General features: G+C 42.2%; 1 protein-coding gene and 1 long non-coding RNA gene across 11 annotated transcripts in view; one reads left to right on the top strand and one right to left on the bottom strand.

Annotated features, from left to right (window-relative positions):
• Positions 1 to 8,731: 8,731 nt before the first annotated feature.
• The window catches only part of foxp1b (forkhead box P1b), an 89,889-nt gene continuing 71,219 nt past the window's right edge, over positions 8,732 to 27,401 (bottom strand). For 9 of the 10 annotated variants that reach the window (XM_037250856.1, XM_037250855.1, XM_037250848.1 and 6 more), the window contains 10 exons: positions 25,351 to 25,458; positions 21,490 to 21,577; positions 20,575 to 20,658; positions 17,728 to 17,935; positions 17,572 to 17,648; positions 16,544 to 16,645; positions 15,990 to 16,111; positions 15,186 to 15,255; positions 14,844 to 15,010; positions 12,095 to 12,239 (listed from right to left, as the gene is read on the bottom strand). In XM_037250856.1, the coding sequence (XP_037106751.1) occupies positions 12,095 to 12,239; positions 14,844 to 15,010; positions 15,186 to 15,255; positions 15,990 to 16,111; positions 16,544 to 16,645; positions 17,572 to 17,648; positions 17,728 to 17,935; positions 20,575 to 20,658; positions 21,490 to 21,577; positions 25,351 to 25,458 (1,171 nt within the window). Of the gene's footprint in view, positions 12,240 to 14,843; positions 15,011 to 15,185; positions 15,256 to 15,989; positions 16,112 to 16,543; positions 16,646 to 17,571; positions 17,649 to 17,727; positions 17,936 to 20,574; positions 20,659 to 21,489; positions 21,578 to 25,350; positions 25,459 to 27,401 lie in introns of all 10 variants that reach the window. The other variant, XM_037250849.1, reaches the window with a different exon arrangement.
• LOC119122544 lies at positions 23,173 to 27,154 on the top strand. The gene is made up of 2 exons (XR_005097907.1): positions 23,173 to 23,650; positions 23,796 to 27,154. It is a non-coding gene; the product is annotated as an uncharacterized LOC119122544 (long non-coding RNA).

Genomic DNA, 27,401 nt, shown 5'->3' with positions numbered 1-27,401 from the left:
CTAATATGCTGTAAGCTGGAAAAAGCTTTGATGCAGGGGCTTTACAAATGAACCCTCAGAATGCCATATGGTTTGCATTCGTATACTAATTTTTTTTCCCTCTAAATGTGTACCGAACGCTCAACTGTGACCAACGTATGTAAGAAGACTTGGAAGACGTCAGGCCGTGGGACCACGGGTGGGCTGGAGCCTATCCCATATGACTTTGGGTGAGAGGTCAAGTCAAATTCTCAACTGGTTGCCAGACATTACCGGGGCACATATGACCGTTCACACTCACGTTCACACGCGTGAAGTCTCCGATTAAGATCATTATTTTTGGAATGTGGGAAGAAACAGGAGAACCGGTAAAATGCTGCACTGGAAAGCGAGAACACGGATTTGAACTCTTAACCTCCAAACAGTGAGGCGGATATATTAACCGCAGTCTTTTATAAGGACCCTCAAAAAATGCATTTGTTTACCTAACTGCTGCATTCGTCTGTTTTCGATCGGTTCTGTTTACCGCTCGATAGTTTGTATATTTGAAATAAACTTAGTGATCCATGCGAGGCTGCATGCTAATTCGCACGAGCCCCACGTTTGTCACCAGTCCACTCTGAGAAGTCGATTTTTATTTTAACCCACATTTGCAAAGTTTCACAGCCGCAGTAAACACAATAGACACATTTTCCACATTTTGACCTTTTGCACGGCGTATTTAATCACTGCAGCTGTGCTGCCTAAAAGCTTCCAGGAAGTGGCCTGCGTGTTGCACTTTTATTTTCCGTTCGCTAATGTTGGAGACATACAGCCGGTGGGCGAGAAAGAAGGTTAACGTAATTGTTTGTCAATCCGCAAAATGATCAAGACGTGCGTAAATAGTGGGCGTGTGCCGTTAACATGCGACATGCCGTGGTGAGGAAACTTTCACCTGGATCATTTTCAGCACACGTGAAGCCCTTAGCAGTCACAACAGCTAGTACATAAAAAGCAAAGCTATTAGAGGGTACGCGAGCAGCGACTACGTCCCAGACAGAATATTCATGTGAATCTCTCCAGGTTCCAGCAAATGCATTTTAGTCCGACATAGTTGAGTCGTGTATTTACTTTGAGCTGGATAAGAGGCGGAGAGGCTATAATCACTGATTGAAATGTAAATGTGAGGAAGCTAGCTGAAGTATTAGCGCTGGTGAGCACTCAGAGTGGAGCTATGAATTACAATCCGCCGCGCAAATTTTTCTCATCGGCCATTATGTAAATGGCGGTATAAGTGACCGGTTGTATTTGAAACAAAAATCAATGCGGGAGGTGATAAGTGAGAGTGGCTGACAGAGTGGTTGTAGATATTTTAAATTCAGGGATGATAATTTTATCATGCAAAGTATATTCATTACAAAAGGCTCCCTGCTTGCTAATACAGGAAGTTCATATTTACCATAGTTTGGTTGGCTGTTGGCAATATGGGGTGTTTTTCGATACTTTGGCAACTAAGAGCTGAATTAAAATTCAAGAAGTAAATCCTTTTATACATTGTTGTCTGTTCAAATAACAGACCCGCTGTTTGAATGAAAACCATCCAACAAATTTATGGATTTATCATTTGAAGTATTTAAACACAAATTCAGTCTTTCATTACTTTGTTTTGTGGGCTGAACATGCTTTTTTCAAATGAAGATTCTAATGCTGACCTGAAATAACATCGACACTTTTATCGTTACTTTTTCCTCTCTTGTTTAGAAAAGCAGCGGCCTTGACAAAAGAAGTCAAGGGGTAGGAGGGTGGAGGTACGGCGGGGACTAATCGGTCTGGACTAGCCCAGTGGCGTGTACCCAGCCCAGTTCCCCGTCTGTAAACAATAGGGGTGTGGATTAGTTTGGAAACAATGTGTTTATTTAAAAAGGCCGCTTCCTGTATGCACTCAGCAAGTCTCCCATTAATTTTATTGGCGACAGCTCCGGTTTAGAAAAATCATTGTTTAGAAGGGGGAGAAAAATACAAAACACACCAAGCGAAAAGGTACAATTTGCATCCGGGCTCGGTTCCTGTGTGATAGGACATTGGCGTTAATAGAAGTGCTACCGTTTTTTGTTTAATCATTGGCAGGGATCTTAGACTGAGAGCGAGAACAACAAATGTTGACGTCTTGTTGTTTTTGTTGTTGGAGCTGCTTCAATAGACACTTTCTGCTCTGTTTTACATTAAAAAAAAGAAGAGAAATCACTTTGTGCTTAGTCTAAAGTGCCTTCAGCAGTCTGCACAATGTGCCTTGAGGGGCCGACACGGAGCGCGTGTTGCCAGCCGCCAGCCGTGCCCGCTCTCTGCAACCGCCCAAAGCCACATCCTGTTCAAAAGGAAAAGATTTGCACTTTTTCTTCAGGAGAAACAAATGCATTAACTCAAATCTCAATTACTCATAAAGCACCGCCGTGCTCTCACTCACTCCCCTGTCTCCCAAACACGTAAACTTGCAGCTGATCCGGTGTCAACGCAGCTGGAAACAAACAAAACATCTCACGGGCCGTCAAGCCCAGCCAATTTAGCCATACTGAGCGGCCCCGGCGGAGTTTACGAGTTCATTTCTTAGAGTGACAGATATGAGGGGGGATGAAAAGGCATTAAGAATAAGCGGCGCGACCTCGGCCCGTGCAGACGTGCGCCGCGAGGCCAAAGAGTAACAGGTAAAGTCGGGGGAGGGCGCTTAAGCTCTCGTTAGGCATGTAAATCCCACCCTTTACAGGCAACGCGCCCCAGTAGATCCCTGTCAATTTCCTGCAGCTGCGTCCGGATGGATTTACATGAATACACTCTATCACTAGCGCTTAACCTTCTCTATTAGACATTGACTTCTTTTTGGGAGGCTGATGAAATGACTTTGATTTCTTGCCCGGCATGGTGTTATTTACAAGGCACGCTGCGTGGCGTCCTTTGTACGGCAACACTCGGGTTTTGTTCCACACAAGAAGGTTAGCGGGCTGTTTGGCGATAAGCTGGCACAACCCCTGCAAGGAGATAGCGCTCCGTGTTTCTGTCAGGCTTTATCGTCAGCTGGAGTGAAACTAAACCGCTGCTAAGCGAGAGTAGAGGGACCATTTGCCTGGATTACGGGCGTCAACTTTAATTTCAAAGACCAGTGGTGTATCCAGGGAAGGTGCAGGCTTCGCTTGGCACAGATTGGCAGTCGTCCCGTGATAAGCACCCGCCGGCGCTGTTTGCATTCACCGTGGGGGCCAATTGATGGTCTTGACGTGTGCTCATTTCGTCAAACACAATACGAAGAGCAGCAGGGCTGCAGATGCACCGCGAGTTGAACAAGAGAGAAAAAGGGAAGCGGGAGAAAGAGCTGCAAATTTTCATGCTTTTTGCTTTGTGTTGTAATCCCACCGGGCCATAAAGTCTCATTTTAATTACATGAGGTAGCAATGTGTGCATGAAGGATTTTGTTACGCTTGGGTCATGGCCGTTTACCTGTAAGCAGCCCGGTAACCGTGCAGCTGGTAAAATGATCTGCTTAGACATAAAAGACATACGAGTTTGGCTTACATTGGCAATATTCAATGAATTACCAATGTGAGCCAATTTTGGTTGGGTTGCACCCAGAAGGTTTTAAAACTGAGCTGAGCACTATTTAAAATTAATCCCAGTTAAGCAGAATTTAAAGTGATAGGGATAAGTGTGGATGAAAATTAAAATTGATTGTGTAATTAAATGTAAAGGATACACCACCGAAACCCGAGCCTGTTTCAACTTTTTCGATTAAACATTATGTTGTTGGTAGCTAGCAAAATTAGCTTGATCTGCGACGTTATGATTCGGCAGAGAAGCTCGACATTTTTTGCCTTTGACAAAAAAAAGTTAATGGAGGGATATGGGCATACAAGACGAGCATTTTGAATTTTGAATATGCTCTTCTGCACGATGGAACAAAATGTTTTCAGAGGATTCCTGCATCTCAGCACGAGTCCTTTTCACAGGACAGATTGAGATGAGAGCAGCCGACTCGTTCTCGTAATGTTAACCATCATGAACCTTTTTGCCAAATGTCTGACAGCAGCAAAATATTGTGCTCCTGCTTTTTGTTTTCAAAGATTTTTATGAAGCATAATCCCAACATGAGGGCCTTCTTGTTTCATTGTGTGTTATTATTTGGAAAAAACATTTCAAAGGAGCTGTCACATGGGAGCAAATATCATTTACAAACCACTAATGACTTGCAAACAGTCTTCTCGCCGCTGGTGTAAAATGCCGCCTCCTCGCAGCGGCTTCTCCGCTCGCCTCTCGACAGGGACGAGCAGTGGGACGCTGCGCGTTTCACAGTCAAACAGAAAATCTCCCCCCTCCTTTTTTGTCTTCCTTTAACTCTGCCTATAACCGTGCTGCTAACACATGAATTCTTAAAAAAAAAAAAAAAAGTCAGTCCATTTAAATCTGTCATCACTGTGTCCTTCTAATGGTTTTAAGGTGTGTGTGTTTGTTGCAAAAATTCAAATGAGACACTAAAATATGCACATATTCTCTGCCGAGATGGATTAGGGTTTGTGTATTAATAATAAAGCAGGTTTTAATATTATTACACTTTGCATTTTCGGAGTGGATCACACTTACCCGCCCTGCTAGTGGACTGCTAATAATGAGCTATCAATAAAACATTCTCATGTCACAAAGACATTGGTGGACTCTAATTGTACACAGGTCGAATTCGTCATTTGTCTCACACACACACACACACACACACACACACACACACACACACACACACACACACACACACACACACACACACACGAGACTTACAGAGGTAGGCTGATGCGGGCTGACAGTTGGCGCATCAAGCCTCAGCTTCATTAATGTTAATCATCAGATGATTTTCAATAAGCAAATCAACACACCTATGCAAATAGATGAACCTGTTTACTCTTTAATGAAATGTTCTCTTTCCAACACCGTGTAATGTTTTTTTTAGCCTTGGACTCCCCCCCCTTACATGCCTCTGTCATTAAATTGGCTAAAAGTCTGCAAGGACAAAAATGACATTAGATTCTTGTTAAAACTCAATGCAAAAGTTTTCTGCTTTAACTCGGAATGATTATTTTTTTAGCCTCATCCGGCTGTAATGAGAAACGGAACAAAGGGAGCCCAGGATGCTTTATTGCGATCCACATGGAATCAGTTAATGCAAATTGTAACTAGTTAAGCACCGCAAAATAATATGACACCATTGTCTGCAGCCGATTAGTATTATAATGTTAGGATGAGCAAATAATCATATTTCCTCGGTGATACAATTACATTATTTGTTCGGGTTGTATTATACACCAATAAAAGCAAACATCATATTAGGATTCATGGCACTTTCCGCATTATCTTATCAATATGCGGAAATAATTGTCTGCCGAGCGATTAAATTACATTATTGTGTATCTTTTTCATGCCTAATAAATAATGATGGATGGCTCTTATTTTCATCAGCACCTGCAACCATTTTGTCTTCTTCCCGCCACCAGTTAAAAATGAGAAGATAAATAAAGAAATCAGGTGATGGAGTGGGGAAAAAAAACAAACGCTTGAGTGATGCCATCACCGCAGGTTCTTCCCGATAAACTTTTCAGTGGCTGACTAAAGCAAAAACAGAGCAAACACGGATGCCAGACAGACACCCTAAAAGTCAACACACAATTGTTTATTCGTTGATTCATCTAACATTTATTTAACATTGAGATGAAAAATAAGTGACTGACTTGCTGACAAAACCTCCACAGCTTGACGTGCGTGTTGGCGTGTTGGCAAAACTCAAAAGTAAATACGAGTCGGCAAGTATTAAATCTTCAAGTTGGTAGGAATCGTCACGTCACTTCCAAAACACGTGTTGCTGGAGCTTTGCTGGAGCTTTGCCCAAGCCTTGCGCATTATCCGTTTGTGTATAAATGATGCGGCAGTTGTTTGTCTCCATATGTCAGATTCTACAATGAATTATTTGATGGTACATGCTTGTAAATGATAATAATAAAAAACGTAGGTGAGTAAGAAAAGAGCAAGTTGGCAGAGGCCCTACTGAATTAATCATCTACTGTGTCACCAGTCAACATAGTGCATAAAGTTCCTGTTGCATGTGCTGCATTTGTTGGCGTTCCCGCGTGGTGATAAAACAAGGTAAGCACTTTGCACCCCCCCACCCCTTGTTAATTGACATCAGAAAGAGAAATGCTGTTATAAGTTCATAACTCAGCAAGTCATGCCTTGTGCACAGCTAGCCGTACAGCCTTGTCGAAAAATTTACATTTTAATGAAATATTTGAATAAGCTCTTGAAATTCACTCTACCGGGTCTCCCCGTACTAAAACCAACATTTCATGTTTGTGTTTTGAATGGCAGCGTCAGAGAAATTAACATGCCAATCATATAGATTAGGGGTGCACCAATGTAAAGGCAAAAGCTTCTTTAATCAAGCTTCACTGCGGGTAAACACTGCTCAGGACAGGCTGGAAAAATAGCTCATTTTTCTCTCTGAAAGAAAAATATCATTAAATTCACAGAGGAAAAAAAAAAACGGTGCTAAGAGGAATGTATTTTATTTATTTATTTACTTATTTAAAACAACAATTAATATAAAATAGCAGAACCGATTTTCTCTCAAATTTACATTTAAAACTGTCTCTATATGAAACCGTCCCTCGATAGTTCAAAATGGGGTTTCAACATAGGGTCAGGTTTTAAAAGTAGGGTTTGAAAGTGTTGGGGTTTTAATTAAATTCATTAATTAAATTAAAAAAAGCCTTACTATACATGGTCATTTTTTTTCAACAAAAAAAAAGCCTTATATATGGTCATTTTTCATTAAATGTTAACCCTCATCTTGCAAGTAAAGAGACGTGAGAGCATGAAACCTCCAGCATTCACCCAATGAGGGTAATTATCCCTGCTTACACACACCATCACTGCTAACTGACGTGATAAGCACCTTTATACCCCCCCAATCCTCTTTTTTTTAATTGCCTGAACTCGCTTTGAGACCTGCCTGCACCTTCTAATAATGCAAAACACTTGGCCGGCTATGAATGAGTGAACGTTGTGCTGGCCTTGCCGTATTGTTGTGTGTGTGTGTGTGCAGGGGCGGACGCAGCGATGCATGCCTTTTGAACAGCAGGTGGTAATTGAAAGAAAACAAGGGCTGATTAGGGAAGCGTCTGGCAACTCATGATCCAAACAGCGAGCCGCAGAGGAGCCCAAACACAAGAGCCCTGGAATAAAGTGGTCATCATCTCATTAACAGAACACGTTTTAATTACAGAGTAAACCAAGCCTCGCACTGTGTCAATTTAACTGATGTGCTAAGTAGCGGTTTACAATATCCGAGACGGACAAATAATTGGAATGTAATTACGTGCAGGTCTATTGCGCAGCGGCGCGTGCCTGCAGCCCGTCTCAATAAACACATTTTCACACCAAACCACAAAAAGCAAACACGGCAGCACTGTTAATTGCCGGACTACAATGTTGGGATTCGGTCAGTGTTGGCTGCTGGAGGACACGGTGTTTCTTTTCAAATTATGTAAACAGTGACATGTAATTCAAAATGTACGTTTGAATTGCTTGTATAGATTCTTTTAGTCTGACATGACACCGGGCTTTTAAACTAGATTTCTAGGGTTGCACATTTGTCTATCAACGTAGGGTTGAAGTTGAAAACTTGGGTCAGGGTTCTTATGTGAAGACTCAAGGCCTCTGTGTTGTGTTCATGTCTTATTGCATCAAGGTTATATTTCAATTGTTTTGCGTAATTAGTATTTATCTTTGGAATAAATCGCACTTTTTGTTTCATTTATTTGAAATCTTTTTGGATCCTTCTATGACTCCGGCGATTGTCATGGAAACAACACGGCGTCGGGTACACAATTGCGCTGCCTGCACCGTGGCAGCGCCTCCAGCAAGGTTGCTCGGGATTTTATATTGTTTCCATTAAATCTTCTTGCTCAAAAGCCCTAATTAATAATCCCGTGACATTTATGTCTTCCAGCTGTAAGCTAAGCAAGAAACAATTTATGTCACCTAAAGCTTTTTAACAAATCAATGCAAGTATTTGTAATTGCTTGTTTCACAAGATTAAAAGTACTTAGACTTGATCTTTGCCTCCTGTTTAGCGGCCAGCCTGACCCGTGCCCTGCTCGTAAAAACACAAGTCGTGGTCATCAGCATTAGCCCTCAGCAAAATGCACGCGCTATTATATTATTCCGACACTTTTTTATGCCGCAACAATTTACAACTTATCAAATGCAGTTACCTAAATTGCTATGGGCAAAAGACCGTATAACTGTCTCTTTTTAATTATGATATCATTTAATGTCGAGCCAGATATTCGGAGTCGTGATGACAAACACAAGTCGCTATTAAATTGCATCGGATAGAGAAAAATAACGGCAAATCTAAACCCTTGTGGCACTATCGCGGTATTTCTGATCCTCCTACAACCAATTGTGTATTGGCGACTTTAAAACCTTCCCGTCGTATAAAATCTTTCACCTGCGGACCTGCATGATATCTCATGTTGGTGCCGGTCGGTGTTTCTTATGGTTTAGGGCCCAAAATGGGCTGTGGGTTATAATTAAGGGTTACAAACTCGAGTAAACAAGTGTTAGGGTTTCAAAGTAGAAAAATAAAATATGGAAAAAAAAAAAAAACGCTTGAACTCATCGTAATATGTAATCCCTGAAATAAAGCCAAGTGCAGGAAAAACAGATCGAGCCAGAAGAAGCGGACTTTACAACCAGCATTTTATTGCATGTTTAGAACGCTCACGTCAGTAGTTGGCACTGACTACAACAGAGTGGTCTGCATCGGTTAGATGAGGAATGAGGAGGTGACACATTCGTGGAAGCGATGCGCAAAAAAAAAAAAAACAACATAGTTCATCCTCCAATAAATAAAAGAAAAGAAAGACCGAGCGGCAAGATGAGAACGTGGCCCCGTGACCCACCAAAAAAGTGCACGGTAAGAGAGGCTGAAATCCAAGAAGCGGACTGAATGTTTGGCGGCGATGGAACTATGCGACAAGATTCTATAATAACCTCTGCCCACCGACAATGAAACTTTAAATCAGAAAATAAACAACAACGATAAAGGCTGATGAGGAGGGCAAATCTGATGCACCACTGATAATTCTCCTTTAAAAAATAAAAACAAAGAAGACATTATTTAACAATAGTCTTTACATCTTTTACATCTTGGCACTGCATATTTGTCTTTTTCCTATTAACTCCATATAAAATTATCATTGTTTTATTTTTAGGGGCCACTTCCACCATAAGACCCTTCCTTCTACACGAGCCGAGAGTTTGTCATGCAACACGTCTCCGTTTAAAGAGAAAGCTTCCTTTTGCACGTTTCACATAGAAGGCAGTGGTTGGACCATTCAAAGGAAGTATCAAAAACACAACAAAGGGAAAGTCTGTACAAAAAAATTCAAAAGTCAACCAAAACAGAGAAAATTCTGTTCCTATATTACAGTTGAAAATCCCAAATTGGGAGGAGGATCCTGCCCAGCTAGCCAGCCAGCCCCCAAATCTGCCATGATGATTTTTTGATTTGTTTAAATTAAGAGTTACGAAGTTGAATTCATGTGCGGCACAATTTGATATCCCAATACTGTTGAGAACGCACAAATCTATCTCTTGACAGAAGGGGAAAAAAATAAAAATTCAACTGAGTCATCAGAAAGCTAATTGTTTAAAATCGTTCTTTTGCTTCATCTCACACACACACCTACATACACACACACACGCACACGCACACGAGCGCAACCGAGTGCTTGATGCATGAGCAAATCAAAGACCGAACCACGAAGATATCCTCCACATGATTTTTGCCTTTTACTAAACACCAAAAATATTTTTTGTTGAATTTGCTCAATTTTATTTTGTCAAATGATTGCAAAAAACTGAACAAAATGTATCTGGATCCAGATGTTTTTATTTTTTACAACCATTTGACAAAATAAAATTAAGTAAATTCCACTCAACAATTTTCTTCACTTGTAGGCTGGGACTAGAGGTTGTCGGGCAAATCGGACTGCTCTCACCATCTGCCAGACTGGTACTGACACTGTGATGCCTCGTTTGGACAAATTGGCCTCTTCTACTTTTTTTTTTTGGGGGGGGTGGGGGGGATGAGCATTAAACGCATCTGTCACAAAGTACCTTCTGCCCATCTTAAATTGAATTGAGTGCTTTGTTTTTAATATAAAAAGTAATACAGAAACTTAAAAACAATCAGAACGTCTCATCTGTGTTAGGGTACATTGGAAGCCAGTCGGGAAGCAAAAACAGGCATAGAATCATTCAAAAACAGAGACATGAACATGGAATATCGAAACAAAACATGGCATGATTTCCGTGGTCCACTTGAAGTCAAGAAAGTTGTCTAAAATGGTCTTAGCAAAGATTTCGTAATTTTGTTCCTCTCCTTTCCTCTATAATATTAATAATATTATTTACCGCACTTACGTAGACAAAATGTTTCCCTAATTTGGTCGGAATGGCTGGTCAAAGCCTCTGGCTCATTATTTTTTGGTTATTGCAGTAGCCCATTTTGTGACACCTCCTTTAGTTCACAAATCGCAGTGGACTGAGCGATTTGAGAAAACTGGAGGAGGAAGCCATTTTGGGCCTGATCCACTTGCTGCATGGTTATTGATTTTGTATCTCTTTGGTAGTGTCAGAACACAATTTTTAGCACCCGATGATTCCCCAAAAGCCACATACAACTGCGAGAATAAATAAGAAACAAAAGTGGGATTCATAAAAGACCAATTTTTCTAACTGTGTCGATAAGTTGTCGGAAATGTGCATTTTCAGACCTTTCTCATTGGTGTGAAAATCTGGAACGGGCAAAGTTAATTGCAAATATTTAGACTCTTTCCCTTCCTGAAGTAAACCTTCTTCTGCTGTGAAATGATCAACACCCAGGTCAGAACAAAATCACAGCGAAAGAAAGTTTATCTGGACTCAAGTTAGAAATGACAGCGAGGAGAAACCCACACTTGATCAACAACGGTGGCTATGTTCAGGAATTAGTCCAAATCATTATCTTGCTGGTGCACGCCTGACATTTTCATTTTTCCCCCCTCACTAAACTGCTTGCAAGTGATCAAAAATTGTGTTGCAGCCCAACGTGCTCGGGTCTGTTTCAAAGTGTAATGTCATAAGGATAAATCAGAACCTGTATAATTTCTCTGTCATTTATTCACATCTTAAATTAAACTTCACGGATGCACGGAGAGTGCCTTCATCATAGGAATGCTGCAATGCCAGTGGACTTCATTAAAAGGGGTGGCGAAGGGGCGCTGAGGTGATGAATAGCTAGGCTACATTTTTTTTTCTTTTCGGCAGAGTAAATGACAGAAAAATGATACATTGTCAGACATTTTTTTTTTTTTTTAAAACAACATTAGAGGAAATCATAAACATTCAAGTGCGGAACACACACAAAATCTCCACAGCATGGACATGAGGTCTGATGAGTTTATAGAAAAGACCCAAACAAAAAAAAAAAGACAACATCAATAACAGCATTGGCTGATGGAAAGACATTGTGTTGATAAAATTGAACTGTCCCCCAACCGAAAAAAAACCAAAAACAAAAAACACCCCTCTCACAGTAGATGGACTCATCGTGATGCAAAGTATTGAAGGCAGTGAAAGCACATCCCCCGATTTGACATGTCAGTCACTTGGTCTCTGTCAATATGTGTCCTCACACAGGCAAGATGTGGGGAGAGGGCATAGAGTGGGGGTGGGGAGGAGCAGGAGGGCAAGATGTAACCCCGTCACAGTCCGCCGTCCTGCCCGAGTGCTGAGGGTCTTCGTCCCCTTCTGGTCTCTCATCGGTGAGGCGAGCGTGTCGCCGCGTACCAAACTCATCTATCCGTCCGTCGCTGGGTAGAAATCAAAGTTGCTCTGACTTCAAATGTCAAAAGAGGCCGGGGAAGGAAAAGAACCCATGTTTTTGTGAGTCACAATATGTTTTTATGGCACTATTCAAGAGGGACTTGGCGACGGCGGCAATCAAGCGTCCGAGACGGACGGCTATTCGCTGTGCGTCTCCCAGACGGATGCGCGGCTTTCACAGCATGTCATCGTGGCCCTGGTCGTCGTCGTAATCTCTGTGGTGGTCAAAATCGGGACTGTGATGGACAGTCGTTACCAGGGAGAGAGGTCCTTCGTGCTCCTCGAGGTCCAGTGGTTCCTCTTTGACGCTGATGTGATGCCTTGACCAGCAGAGGAGTTCAAAAATGAGAATATGCTTTGCTTTGTATCATAAAGCAGAGGTGCCAACCGAGAGAAATGTACTTCCAGAAATCTACAAACTCTTTTGGATTGTTGACAATTTGTTTGCGAGATTATGCGACGCAGGAGTTTTGAATTACGGGCGAAACGAGCTAGCGTTCAGTGATACGGACAAAACGTAACGGTTGGCAGCTGTGTAACCTTTCAGGGTGACTGTAAAGAAACGGGAACAAAAACAAATGTCTGGCATCATTTGGGGACCCCCCCCCCCCCCGCTGGAGCCAATGATCATTTCAGTTTTCTTTTCAGGTATTCTAATGCGGGAACGTGTTTTATTTTCATGGCAACCAAGAACCAGGTATTCACTCAGAATTGATAAATGAGGAAGATTAACCGCGAGAGACGGGAATGGGAGAGAATGGACTCCGCCGAGCGAGCGAGCGAGCGAGCGAGCGAGCTGTTGTCAGCCTTGCGGTGGCGCGCCACGTGTTCCCCCTTCCTGCTCGTTAACATGCACAACCTGCGAGACGGGTCTCCGGAGGATGACCCCGAGCCGGCTTCTATCATTAATCAACTTCAAGCAAACACAGCCCTCAGACACCACCGCGCGCGCTTTAAACCCCGCAATTAATGCATATTTTCAAGCAAGTGTCAATAAAGGAAGAAAAGCGCTGGCAGGGAAGGCGTGCAAAGAGAGCAGCAGCCCGCCCGCCCGGCCGGCCAGCGCAACTCTGCGATAAGAAACGTGGCCCTTAGGAGAATAATAACGCTGTCACTTGTAAACAAGGCAAAAACATGAGCGCCACCCCCCTCCAGCTCACAGTTTGGCCAAAAGAGGCACTAAAGAGATGAGATGTGCCAAATTTCTCATTACGCAAACAGAGCAGGAATAAAGCGTGAGGGGCGACGGTGAGTGTGGCAGAACGCAGGCGATAAACATTAAAAGCAGCTGCGGGAGACTCGCCGCGCCGCGCCAGGCCGCCGTCGTGGGGGCTGAGCGGCCCACTGCCGAGCGCTGGGCTCATTTACCCGCGCTGACAAGGGACTAACTGGCACTTGCTTCTTTTCTCAAGCTCGTGTTTGACAATCAGACCGTATGCTAATAAGCTGACATATTTTGTTGCAAATGTGGAAAAAAGGGGAGGGGCGGGGAGAGTAAAGTCAGGTTTTCTATCATTTTCACATCAAAGTAACCCCACAAGCGCTGTAGCCTGAGGCACGAGTCTGTGGCTGCAAGGCAGACATGAAATTGTTATCACTCGGCTATTGAACAGCATGCTGATTCAACACTTTGCTTATAATTAGCCTTCTCTGGATACCTGACGTTCATTTGGCTAGTTTAGAAAAATGCTCGTTGCTTGACTTTCAAATGTTAAGCTTGAACACATCTTGACTTTGGAACGTATGAATTTGTTGCACATTTTGACGTCAAGCAGTTTAATAAATACACATTTCAGGATGGGTTTAAACATTTCCCAAGTGTTTGTTTTTAATATTCAAAGTGTGCTCGTGGACTATAATATAATGTTATGGGTCTTGAATACCTTTTGGAAATGTTAATTGAATATAGACCAAGTCGGGTTCTCCAGACTACTTTTTATTTCTTGCCTTTAAATATTTTGTTGCCCACGTCATAACGACTGAAACTACTTGAGTTCTCTTTGCTTTGTGCGCTCCAAATACAGTTGCCTTGCCTTTAACTGACAAAAAAAAAAAAATCCATATTTATTTTCAGCAAACGTACTACATAGAGCTAATGCCAACGTGGATCGAATAAAAATCAAAAGAAAAGCGCTGAAACTACTTTTGTCTTGGCATAAAGCATATACACTTAATTATGAAAAGAAAGAGTGAGAGTGTTGAGCCTAAAGCGAGACGCGGAGGGGCAGAAGGGAGAAGCAGGCTGCCTTTAGGCCAGCACACCCATCCTGTCTCTGCCTTTCCTGTTCCACGGCCATGCTCACAGCTACAGTATGTTCTCTGTGATAAGGGATGGCACTTTCCTCTAGTTGGCCCTGAGCTTTTTTTTTTTTTTTTTTTTTCTTTCCGCGTGCGTTTTGTTTGCAGGCAAAATTTCGGGAGGCCATCCTCGAGTGCTGTGCCCTCACATCTGGAAAGCATGCGTGGCGCTGTATTATTTTAAGCTTCAAACAACTTAGTAGACACTCCTACTCAACAAGTGAATTGGGAACTGCGGTTGGCAGGCCAACCGCAACTTTCCAACACAAGAGCTTTGAATCCCCCAGACTAATTTTGCTTTTCGTGTTGTTTTTCTTTAGGCGGCTCCTCCGCACTGTTTAATGTGTCGGAGCTCATGTTTCACGATATCTGAGCCGACGGTTAACTCACTTTGCGCTCTGTCATTTGGAAAGTGTTACATTATTCTGAGTTTTAAAACGCAGTTTATAAATTGTTAAAATAACAAAGGGGGGGCGACTTCCTTTTTCTTCCTTGTTGGTTTCGACAGAAGCTCGTCAAAGTTTCAATTTCCCTTTTCTACTGGCACCATTCAATTTTGTTCATTGACAACATTTGCGGAATGGAAGATAGAAAATATTTTCAAGGGAATAGTATATGCCACTCACATAGTTGGCAGCGGCGAGCGTCCTGGGCTGCTGTCACTGCCGTTGCTGTTTCCATGGTCCATTGCTCCATTCATCTCTTCTCGGATGGCGTTTGCCAAAGAGTTGAGGGTGGGACTTCCAATGGAAGCAGTTGTGTATAGAGGTATGTTGTTCTCTGCCATCGAAGCCTGAAATGCAGGCAGGCCCCGAGCATTACACCGGGAACGGAAGAGAGTTGTCAGCACCTTCTCAGTCGCCCATCATTCTTTTTAGACAAATACATCGAGCCATGACTTTAGGTGACTGAGGAAATCAAACCGAGAGGCGTGTTTTGCTTCCCAGAGGTTGTTTTTCTATTTTCACCTGGAATGCAGCGGAGAGGGCCGGCCCATAGCCAAGGCTTGTCTGAATATTCTTCACCAATGCTGGACTCCTACAAACATAAAAATTGAATTACCGCCACTTGCTTGCACCTCAGTTACGGTATCATATTTGCTAAGAAGAAATCAATGCACTTGGCGGGAGAGCAAAATACATTTAGTGGTGGAGGAATGACAAAGTATCTTTCAACACACTGAAGTGCATGGCAAGCGAGAACAAGTTGAAGACAAAAGCGTGACGGTTGACCGCATTCACAGCAACACTGATGGGGGAGCATGCATGGTTGGGTGGGGGGGGGGGGGGGGGTGGCTTACTGTACAAGCAGCTCATCAAAGTTCACGTCAGCGGCGTATTTCCGAGGGCGGCCTCGCTGTACGTGTCGGCCGCGCTTAAACTCCTCATCATCAACGGTCCAATAGGACCCAAACTCATCTTCTACTCTCACAAAGCACTTATGCAGGGAAAGGTTGGTGCGAACGGCACCCTGGCAAAGCCGACCGGTGGGGGGACAGCCAGATGCGGATGCAGTGTGTGACGACACAGACCACGGACGGACACACACACAAACACAGGGGGGGGGAAGAGGATCACAATGAAAACAAGCCAAAGCCGCGGTGGGTTACGGTGCATCACCAAAAGCCTTCTGAGAGCATGGAGGGGAGGCACGTCCAAGCAAGCGGGGACTTTGGACGATGTGGCACACAGACAATGAGATGGAGCAGCAACAGCGGCAGCAGCGGCAGCAGCGGCCCTTTCCCATCGAGGAACTCAAGCAAACAAACCTACCCACTGATCTTTTGAGGCCGTCTCTTTTGGAACTCTATTTCGTCCACTGTCCACACAGCCCCTTTTACGTTTTCTACCCGCACAAAACACTTGTGTAGACTAAGATTATGCCGGACTGCATTCTGCAGTTGTGTAAAAACAAAGAGACAAAAAGGTTCTATCAGTAAACATCTCTGCATGAGGAACACCATTAAAAAAAAAAAATAAAATAAAAATACACAATTTGCAATCTTTGTCACGAGTAAAACTGGGCATTGATAATTTGCCTTTTTTTGGTCATGTCTTCTTTTTAAATTTGGTTTGGTTTTAGATTGTGCGTCTATGAGCTCATTTGTGGTTTATTGGAAAGTGGAGTGAAGCCACCCACCAAGTGAGCATCCCGACAAATTACAGCAAGATTGTTTATGGTCCATTTAAATGCAATAAGGAGGTCATTATCAGGCATTTGGTAAAAGTAAGGATCAAAGTTAATAAATCATTCTTGGGCGAAATTTCATTGTGGCAATATGTCATGTAACAGCTTGAATACGTCAAATGATGAACAGAAACGTTACCTTCCACGTCGCCGCATTGCGTCTGAAATATGCAAACATTCGTGTGAACCAGTTGTAGATTTCGTTTAGCGTTAGCTGCTTTTCTGGAGATTCGAGGATCGCCTGGGTAAGGAACAGTGACAGAAACAAATATTTCAAATGTTGCCTCCTTCACAAAGTAATAAATAAATCATAAGAAGCCGTGTGTGTGTGTGTCTGCAACAGACAATGCCCCCCCATCCACTTTTCATTCAAATAGCAGATTTGAATACATTTTCTTTTGTGGGTGTACATGAAGGGCATGGAAAAAAAAAAACATTTCTCAGGCAGATTACAGGGCAGCAATTATGGCCAGCTCAGATTAATTCCTGAGATTCCAGATTAGTGGGAGCAAGCCATAATTGACTGGCATTCTTAAAACAGGTTCATCCCTACTCTTGTGTGAAATGAATTTGCTTATAATCACCCAAATGCTTAATCACATGAAATTTTCATCTGCATGTTTTTGGAATCTCGTATGCATGCAATCACTTGAGGTTGACTAATCAGTTAAGTCTACATCCAATCAAATTTGAACATGAAACACAGAGAAACTAAAATGTCCCCTAAAAAGCTGAATTGAAATTATTGGAGACACTAAGGCCCTGATTTATTACAGCGAGAACCCAAATAGCGAACAGATAGCAAGCGTTGTTAGTGTGTGTGTTGAAAATGATTGACTAAGCTTGTGAAAATATTTTACAAGTACTCCAAATAGCGGCTGTTAAATTGCATGTTTGTTCAATTGAACATATTTCACGCGCTGCTGGCAACAGGTATAAAAATGGCGGTGATTTCTTTTGATAAACTTCTTTGAGAGTGAACAAAATGAACCACGTGGTAATTTAGCGTATTTGGCAAACGCAATTCTGGATGTAACCAGTTAGCAGAACAGTTTACATAACCATTTGCATGAGCGATTAATTATGCAGCAGTTTTTGCATGTGTAAACTGTAAGTAGATGAGGCCCTAAGTGATTCCTGAAGAGAAAATAGTACGTAAGACATTACCTGTCTTATTAATGAGGCGTATGTGAACGGTGGTCTAACATCTGCATTCATGTAAAATTCTTTGTTCTGGCTGAGATCTGCAATGACAGAAAAGGTTGAAGTAGCATCATTACACTGGGCAATACCATTTCAAAAAGAGAACATATGTTTGGGTACCTGGAGAGATGGGCATGTTGTATTTTTCAGAGTAACGCCGTCGCATGGGGCCCATGCTGTGGAGATTGTTGGCCGTGATGACAGAGTGAGTCTGCGAAAGGGGTGTGAGCGGCGCTGTGGGTGTGGTCGGGGTCTGGGGCAGGCTCAGCGGAGGAGAAGCTTCAGGAGGGATGGACTTTGACAATGTAATGTTGGACACCAAGTTGAGCTACAAGAAAGAGCAAAAATAAAGAGAAGCTCATTTAGTGCCTCCATGTTTCGGCCCGTTTGTTTAATCTTTTGTCTTTTTTTTATAAGTAGTCTGAGGCCTGTGTCAATGCTGGGGCTAAGTTATAATGTCAACAAGGCAAACTAATTATGGCAAGTGCTCAGAAGGTACAACATGGCTTGAGGCAGCTGGAAGCAATGTCCAGCCTGACAAGTGGAAAATTTGAGTCTGACCCTTGCTCCAGCTACTAATTTGCAGGCAAACGTATGGCACACTTAATTTGCAACACGATTGCTATTGTCAAATTAAACATTCCATCTGCAAGAATGTACAAAATACTTTTTTGTGTTGATAAACACATACGGCTGAAAGTTAGGCCCCAAACACACATTTAAGCATTTTAGTTGACAATCACAATTGTAAAACGTCATCAACCAAACAAAGAAAAAAACAATCTAAAGCACATCGGACCAACAAAATTGTAGCAACGCTGGTGAAAATGTACATTGAAGCACTCTCACCAACAGCAGCAAGAGAAAAGCTATTGCAAATGATGAAGCAAATAAATCACACTCGCACAATGCTATCAATAGTACGTTGACTTCTCTTGGTGAGGATTAGCCGGCTTTGTTTCTTCTTTCATCCATATTCCCCGGCCGTAAACACGGAGAGGTTGCAACAATAGGCCAGACAGGCTGGTAATAGCCTGGCCTTTGTTTGCTTCACCATTTGGACTCACTCCAGCGTACAGACAAAATGAGACTTCAGACTGAAATTAATTAAATGGTAATTGGTGATCTAATTATACTGGCTTTGACTCTGCAAGCTGCTAAAGAAAATAAACAAAAAGTCCCTCCTCAATTATGTATGGCGTTAAAAGGTCAGATTTCTGACAAGAATGCTTAGTGACACCCAGCGCAGGCACAAGCACGCGTCGGCGATGTAACGGGTTTGTTTTTAAAACCCGCAACCTCATCCCTCTTATGAGAATAAAATGAATCCTGCTGGCTTGATGTTTTACACACACGCCATCGGTGAGCATTAATCATAACCAAAATGCAAAATGACAATTTGCTGTTTTATTGTGTCACCTGGATACTTTTACCTTTATCATATAATATAGCAGACCATTGTGTAACAACCAATTTACGGGAGATGAGTTTGCATTCATTCGGCAGGAGGTTTTCTGGGGGTGTTACGATATCTCTCACTCACTGGGGGGGGTCACGTCCATGACCTGTGTAAATCCACCAATCACCCAGCCAAGCCAGACATCCAGTTACAGCACTTGATAGCAGATTACGGTGGCTAATGTAAGAACTTTTTATGAAAGGAGCCTATTCATTTGCATAAAAATCTGAGCTCCCCTTGAGAGCGTTCTTGTTGAGTTCTGACACAGCCATTTTCGCAGGCCCCGGGGAGACAGCGATGCTATCGGCCGCCTCAGCCACTTTTCATATACAAATGTCCCGGTGTCAAAGCCCACTTTTGGCACTCCAATCTACACGATCAGTGTGTGACACAGGGACAGCGTTAACAGACAGTCTTTTGTTGTTGTCTTTTGATGTCTCCAGGCAGGCTATGTTGATTCTTACTGCAGAGACAAGTGAACATGTCGCCTTTGCACATCAATAGGCCACTGTAAATAAATGATCCAAGCTGCACAGTGTCATGAGACACACGACTCTTGCTTGTCTATGGTCGGCGACTTTGGGTGAGTTTGTGTGTGTGTGTGTTCCGTTTTGAATTCAGGCACTACAGCACAATGATCTTTGGCTCGTGGTGTGATGAAAGAAGTGTCATTCAGACTGTTACATGGTCCCTTCGAAAACATGACAGAATAGCCCATCCCATTAAAATGCCACATGCTAAGCACATGTGTCAATAGGATAAGGATTACACTGCTGCAAGAAAGCTAATTATAAGAAATATATACGGTGTGTGTGTGTGGGTGTGTGTGTATATATATACACACACACACTATATACGTATAAATATACCTCAACTGGTTCCTCGCTGATCGCAGCTTTATATTATTTCTAGGAATTATTTCTTATAAAATGGTCAGTAAACCCTCATCCATCTATTTTAAAATATTTTATTTGGAAAAAAAGAGTGCTTTTTTTTTTTAATATATCAATTTTGTTTAGTTTGTTCATAATCACACCAATTCAAATTTTATTTGAACTTGATTATTACCTTCGTTTTAATTTTTAGTATAATTGTGTATCATTTGGATCCATCGTGACATACAGGTATGTTATCTAACAGGACACCTTACACGTTCTTGGAGATGCTTTAATGATGACTGTGATCCAGATGTCAATTATTTGGCTTTAATAATCAATAGTAATAATGATAAAAGATAATCTCATGGGGCAAAGAGGCAGAGCTTCTATTCAGTTACCGAGACGAAGCTGTTTGTGTGCACTTTATCTCTGACACCAAATTGAATCTTGGATGTCAGCAGATGTGCTCCCAACAATATCTACTGCCTCCCTGGAGACAACAGCTGTTTTTATTTAGTAGATAAAATAAGAAGACGGAGGGCCAGATTAATGGATACATATGTGCCAATTAAGACAAACAAAGGAATGGAGGGGTGGGGGGGCCGGGAGACGTACGATGGGATGGCTCACCGGTTGTGGCGTGGCTTTGGGCTCTGTCGACTTCACATGAAGGTGTGTCATCATTGCTTGCAGACGCTCTTTGTCCTTTGTGAGCTGGAAAGGAGGACAGCACATTACTTTTTTTTTTTTTTTTTTTTTTTAAATGAGTACAAACATCATTGTGACAAACATGTTTTTAACTGTGGTCAAAAGAATTTGGGTATGGTTTGCTGCTCATAGTCAACACCAAGCAAAAGAAGAACTGTGTGTTTGATAAATGTTCACTCCAGCTCTTGGAATATTAAACAACCAGAAAAGAAATAAAATGAAGCCACAGAATGAAACAATTTAGATGATTTTTAGTAGTACGGGTTATTTATAGGAGATACTCCCTATTCTAACCTGTCAATGTCCAATTGAAACTAATTTAGTAATCCATTTAAAGTCCCTCTAAAAATCTGACAATGTGAGTGATGGCTTATCTTAAATGTTATAGACTTTTTTTTCAGAAAATCTAAAAAACCTGTAATAAATAACAATCCAGAGATTTTACAAAGGAAAATGATCTTTTGTCTATTTCTTGTTATAATTCATCACTGAGTTTTTTCTTTCCATCAGCTCTATGTGAGAGATTTCTTATTTTATTGTCTGCGCAAAAGATTAGTCATAAATAACTTTTAAACCCAGTAATATACAAAACGTAATTATCTTCTCTACTTAGCTCCCGGCTCTTCATATATCTTTTTCTAGCTGTCATGCATTCATAACACATTTTTAATGACTGCTTACTTGCCAATGTACAAATTTATTTCATTGGGCGTCTACGGGTGACCCCGTGGTTGATGTCAGACGAGCTCGGGAGGGGTGGGGGGGTGTTCGACGCAAAAGCATTGTCAGGAGAAGAGGACATAAATATTTGGTCCAAAACAAAAGCCGAGACAATACCTGCAGCTCCAGCTGTTGCACGACCTGCATTTGCACCCGACACTGGGCGGTGCTCCTGTCATCCAAAGCGTGCTCATTGTTAAGATGCCTGGAAAACAAAACACAGAGCAAGAATAAAAAAAAAATGCATGTGTCACTTTCACCGTGCAGCAGCTTGTTTCAGTTGTTTGATGTCAGAAACAGTCCAGTCAAGTCGCTTTTAACGATGCTTGCGAGGAGCTGCAAATAGCTGGGAAGAGAAAAAGGCTGTATGGAGCTGAAATATATCCAAGCAAATTCCTTTTTAGTATAGATGGATGATAGTCAGTGTTATATGGCAGATAAGTGGAATGACTGAAGAATTGTAGAATTTGCGCTGGCATTCGGATAACACGACATTTGCATACATATCTGTGTCCCCCCCCCCCCCTTTATTTATGTAATTAAAATATATCTAAATATTTTAAATAAAACCCAGGCAAACAGAAGAAGCAAATGGGAGCTGTCACCAACTTGAGTTATGGATATAATTATACGTGATCATCTTATACAGGAAAATATATTCTCTTTGCCGCTACTTTTATAACTAATCTAAATAAGTAGCTCGGCAGGCTCCAGACAAGGTTTTCTTTTTTTTTCCCCCCAGTGATTCATATAAAATGGTGCAGATAAGGTTCACGAGTGAAGGAAATATGATTGGAGGAATTTTATCAGCCGCCGCATGAATTACTGTTTGAAAATGCTTATGCAGGGGCATTTCATTAATCATTTAATCATAATCCGAGCAGGATGTTTGAACTGATTTCACAAATACCCTTTCATTTCACTACTTCATTATGCTCACTAATGGATCCAATATATTATATATATATCATAAATTATATCACATCTTCAGTGACCATGTAGGTCACTGTCACCAGGCTCGTCTCGGCGGCGCCCGGCTTTAGAAATACACTTTTTGCTGTCGTTCACAGCAAATCAAAAATGGTCAGTGACGGCATCGTGGGGGGATGCTTTTTATCATAACTTGTATTAAATATATTTTTCCTCTTAATACCACTTGTAAAGTGACACATGGAAGGACATGATGAGACTGTTTGTGGTTTTCAACCCTCCTTTAAATCTGGTACTTAAAATTCATTATTGTGTTGATGCACAGCATTAAGATAAAACATTCTAATTTCCACTTCTACCGATTTCTACGAGCTTTCTGTTCATTTGCGTCAAGTAAATGTCCGTTCGATTTAAGTAGCTCTGTAAATGAAGCTGGTAAACATTTCGGTGTATAAAAATGTTCAAAGAAGAAAATAATAGGTAAGGATGCTTCAACTTCAATTTAAGCGGCACAGAGTGAATTTTCAATGAAGGGCAGCCGACGTGAGCAGCTTTGAAATTTCTCCGTTCATAGGCGACATATGCCCCGCTTCTTTTCATCCTTTGTTACATTCCACTTTATTTCTTCTAATGACATGGAGAGTCACAGTGCATAATTAATAGGAAATGAAATATTCAAATGGCCCTAATGCGGCCTTGAGAGAACTGTCTGGACACGAGAGCAGCGGCGACGGCGAATTGACAACGACAGAGACTATGAATGTTGGCGTGTGTCACTTTTTGGACTTCAAATGGAGCCACTTTTAAAAGCTCTGAGGCAGACTGACAATGTTTCATGTAAATGGCACAATGAAACAAGTCACTCAAGACAAGCCTGTGATGCAATCCTTTTTGCATGTCACTTAGTTTGCCCGTCATTTTTGTTCCTTTGCAATTACTGACAACAGAAACTAGACAAATTGATCTTAAGGTCAACATTTCTTTTTCCCACTGAATGTTTTGAATTCGAATTTACAAATGGATCATTTCCGTTCTATGCGTCATTTGATTTACAGCTATTAACACAAGAATGAATTTCATGTGAATCCATGTGTATGTTCTTTTTTAATTCCTCATTGCTAATCTCTGAATTGGGAACGTGCACGTGGATTTTGGCTTGCAGACAGAGCAGCACTAGAGGGCACTGCAGTGTTTTCCTGGCACTGACCCCTGGCGGGACACTGTCGATTTCGTTCTTGACCGCTCCCCCCTCTCCCCACCGAGCTCTTACCACACACACCCTGTGTGTTCAGCACAAAAACAGGAACGGGGATTTGGTGCTTTGTGTTTATCAAGATAGTGAACCAAGGTATGTCATGTTTTCTTTGAAACAGAATAAATACACACACAGTTTAAAACAACATTTGAGCCCGGTGTTGGTTGTTACTGTTGGCATGTGCCGCTGAAATGTGGTTGACATTAAAGTCCTTCTCACCTTTCTTTCTGTCTGCTAGGCAGTGTGTGTGCTGCTGACTCAACACTCACAGATTGCTAGAGCTTGACTTCAAGTTTCAACAATCTCTTCCATCCTCTGACATTTTAGTCCACTAAATACATTTTTGTTGTTATTGTCATTTTTATTCTTTTCACAGGCCCGCAGCAACGTTTGCCTGGCTTCATATGGAAGCGCTTAAGGCTTTGAGAGTTAACACCTTGGTGAGCTGCACGCACACTGGCCTGCTGTTAGACAAAGACGGCTTTGTGGAGACTCTCCCCAAATGTTTTCTTAACATGTTCCAAGCAGTTTGAGCAGGCAACTAAAGTAAACAAGATGTTGCCATGATAAAAACACTTGTAAAAACAAAGCCGAGCGCACTTACACACATTGTTAGGGAGAGTTCGACTGTGTGTGTGTGTGCCCAGAATTTGATTCCCTTTGCTTGTATAAACAAAGGGCGAGGCAATGTCAGAATACAATAAAGAGTGAATGATTTAAAGGCACCCCCAAAGGCAAAATATATGCGAGGGTATTTGGATGTAATGCACATTTTAATACAAGCGTTGTACCTGACAATTGGATGAAAAGCAAAAGCTACCCTTCTGTTTAGCAAACTGCACGGCACACTTTCTATTTATTAGCAAACAAGCCTCCGTCGTAAGCACTTCAAAGGCAAGCTGCAATGGTGTGGATTTATGCAAACGATCAAAAGAGGATTCAAAATATTGACAAAGCATCAAAACTCGCAGTCATCTCTTCAGGCTGCGCCGCACGACACCTTTGGCCCCGCGTCTGTTGGGAGGCTGTGTGAGCGCTTGTTTTGGGATAATGGAATTGTGTCATATCTTGTTTAAAGTGAGACTAATCCGGGGTGACAGTGAGCCATTGATCTGCTGCCACGCCGCAGATGTTTTCATCCTCTCCGTAACCATGGCGCCGTTATGAGCTGGATTAACAAGAGCGCACACCCCGAGCTTGATAAGCAAACGCGGGGTCTCAGGCGAGCCAATCGTGATGTATAACAACAACGGTCCGCGCCTGGCTGAACATGGTCTAATCTATTCCTGACTTGTCATTTCAAAGCAGGTGTTTCTGTCTGAGATAGAGGGCTAACACAGCGATGGAGTGGACAACAATTCAATTCAGAAAAAGTGGAGAAGCAGAAAAGGAGAACACTGGGACATACAGCGAGGAAAAGAAAGACAGAAATAGAGCACAAAGCAGTCAAAGGCAAACAACAAACCCCCGTGGTCCCCATGACAAGGGCAAACACGCAGCGCGCCCAAAGTGTGGCCTGCTACGGATAAACATCCTACGGTTGTTTGTTTGGGAAAATGCTCCCCGTCACCATGGGAACTGCACTTATCACGGGAATTAGAGGCCCATGGCGTCCTCCGAGGGAGGCCCGGGCTCCGTACCCTTGTCAAGAGAGGACCGTCCCATGCAGGCTCAGGAATAACAACTAGCTTTTGCGCGGATGGTGCCACAAAAACATGTAATCGACCCATCGCCGGGACACACGTTTGGAAATGGAGGAGAGAGCCGTAGCTCCGAAGATGCCTTTTACTTACTTCAAGAATGAATGGAAATCATCAAACACTGCTTCGCATCCGGGCCACTTGCAAACACCGTGACCATAGAGAGGATGGCTGTGGGGGTGGCATTCTTCAATGGTGGATCTGAAGGAGAAATGCAGAGGGGGGGGAAGAAAAATGCAACTTCACTTATTGCCACAATGTGAAAAGCAACAGATCATTTTCAAATTGAGCACAAACTGTAAACATTTCCATCTGGTATCAATTCACTGTACGGTATCTATTTACTGTCGCCAGCCATAGCAGGGACATCTTCGCAAAACTCACTCTACATCTTCCTTATGGCAAGAGGTGTAGCAGGAATGTTAGCCCAATATGCTCTTGAGAAAAGTGGAGAGGCTAGCATGAGAACAAGACAGTCCGCCATATGGAAACAAGCACGACACAACAGCCTGAGGGAGCGGCCTGTATCGCTCCCACCTGGGCTTCCCAATGGTGCATGGCGCTGCTGCTTCTCACCTCAGCTGATGCTTTCCAAATATTGTACTGAAAATGACACTATTTATAGTGTCTAATAATTGGTGTAAAAAAGTATACCGAAGTCAAATTCCTTGTTTGGCATGCTCAAACATGGCCAATAAAAATTCTTGAATCTATAGTGATTCATCTTAATTTACCACTATTTTGCTATTTACCTACGGTTCAAATTCTATTTTTTTTTCTTTTTACATTCTTTCTGAGCACTCTTGTTTGGTTGTATTAATCTGATTTTCAAACATAAACAGCAATAAGTATCAGCGTGCGCAAAGAAGGGGCATTTTAGAAGTAGAGCTTTAAATGTGATGTATACTTTCTACATTTTTGAGAAAAAAAATCTTGAAGAAAAAAAAAAGAAAATATCCCATGGTCCAATGCATTGTATTACATTTGATGTGCACCACTGACAAGTATTTCACGATGCTCAGTTATGGGGCAGCCTGAGGGTAGAACGCCTAAATTATATTATAACCGCGGGCAACCATGTCATTGGTTTCTTTTGGAGACGCGAGAAGAGCAAGAAACAAATCTAAAGCCTTTGCTGCCCAGTTTTCATAGGTTGTGATCTATGTGCAGAAACTGAGGCCTGTTCGGAGCCTGTTTGTTCTTCAAGACGACTCGGCGGCAGCACGTGCCGCGGCTTCGGCGTGTCAAGACGGCAGTGATTGAATTTCTCCTCCTTCCTCGAGACGGAAGCGCAAAGCCGATGAGTGATTCCTGTGGATGCACTTAAGGTTTTAGTTGCAGGCGTCGTCGTGCCTGGCCAGATTTGATATGACACATGAAACTAACTACACGGTACTTAGGGCCCGCTGTAAACCAATCTGAAGCCGGTCGGGAAAACAGGTCCATCAGAAGGGAGGCGTGTTGCTGTTGCCTGACAGAAGGACTTGCGAAACCACATCAATTAAAAGTTCATTAGCTTCAGCATCGGCAAGACGGCAGGATGCGCTCGTCATCCTTGTCAGACTGGAATTTTAAATGCGTAGATTACTAGGCGGTTCTTTCTTTGAAATATGATCAATAACAGTGTTGTGTAAATATAAACTTGATCTTCACAAAGGTAAATTCAACATGTTCAAATGTCTATTTCAATTTTTTTCAGATAAGGCTTTTCATTCTGTAGTATGTTATTTTATTATTATTAATTTATATTTTCAATGTTTTCATATTTTGTTATTTTATCTGCTGTTACATGAGCAATGATTTATGACACAATTCGGGCGAAAAGAGTCACCTGCTTGCTTTTCTGACAGATCTAAGATACGACGTATGACGACATGACCAGCCTGAGAATATTCCATCTGAATACTGTCTTCACCTAAACTTTCGTGCTAAACTGCCGCTGACATCTTTAATCTCTAACACTCAGCGTTCGCCAGCTCGAGCGCTATGTCGTCTTCCGTGTTTTTCTGCAACCGATGCTCACCTTGTTTGCTCACTTGTGACCATGTGCGATGGAGTGAGTGAGTCAATATCACCCGCCTACACGATGCTTCAACACACGAGCACACGCACGCACTGCTGTGAGCCAAATGAAGAACCGGAAG

Source organism: Syngnathus acus, chromosome 5, assembly GCF_901709675.1.
Source record: "Syngnathus acus chromosome 5, fSynAcu1.2, whole genome shotgun sequence".
In the NCBI taxonomy this organism is placed as follows: domain Eukaryota; kingdom Metazoa; phylum Chordata; class Actinopteri; order Syngnathiformes; family Syngnathidae; genus Syngnathus; species Syngnathus acus.
This window is presented reverse-complemented; position numbering and strand designations above follow the sequence as displayed.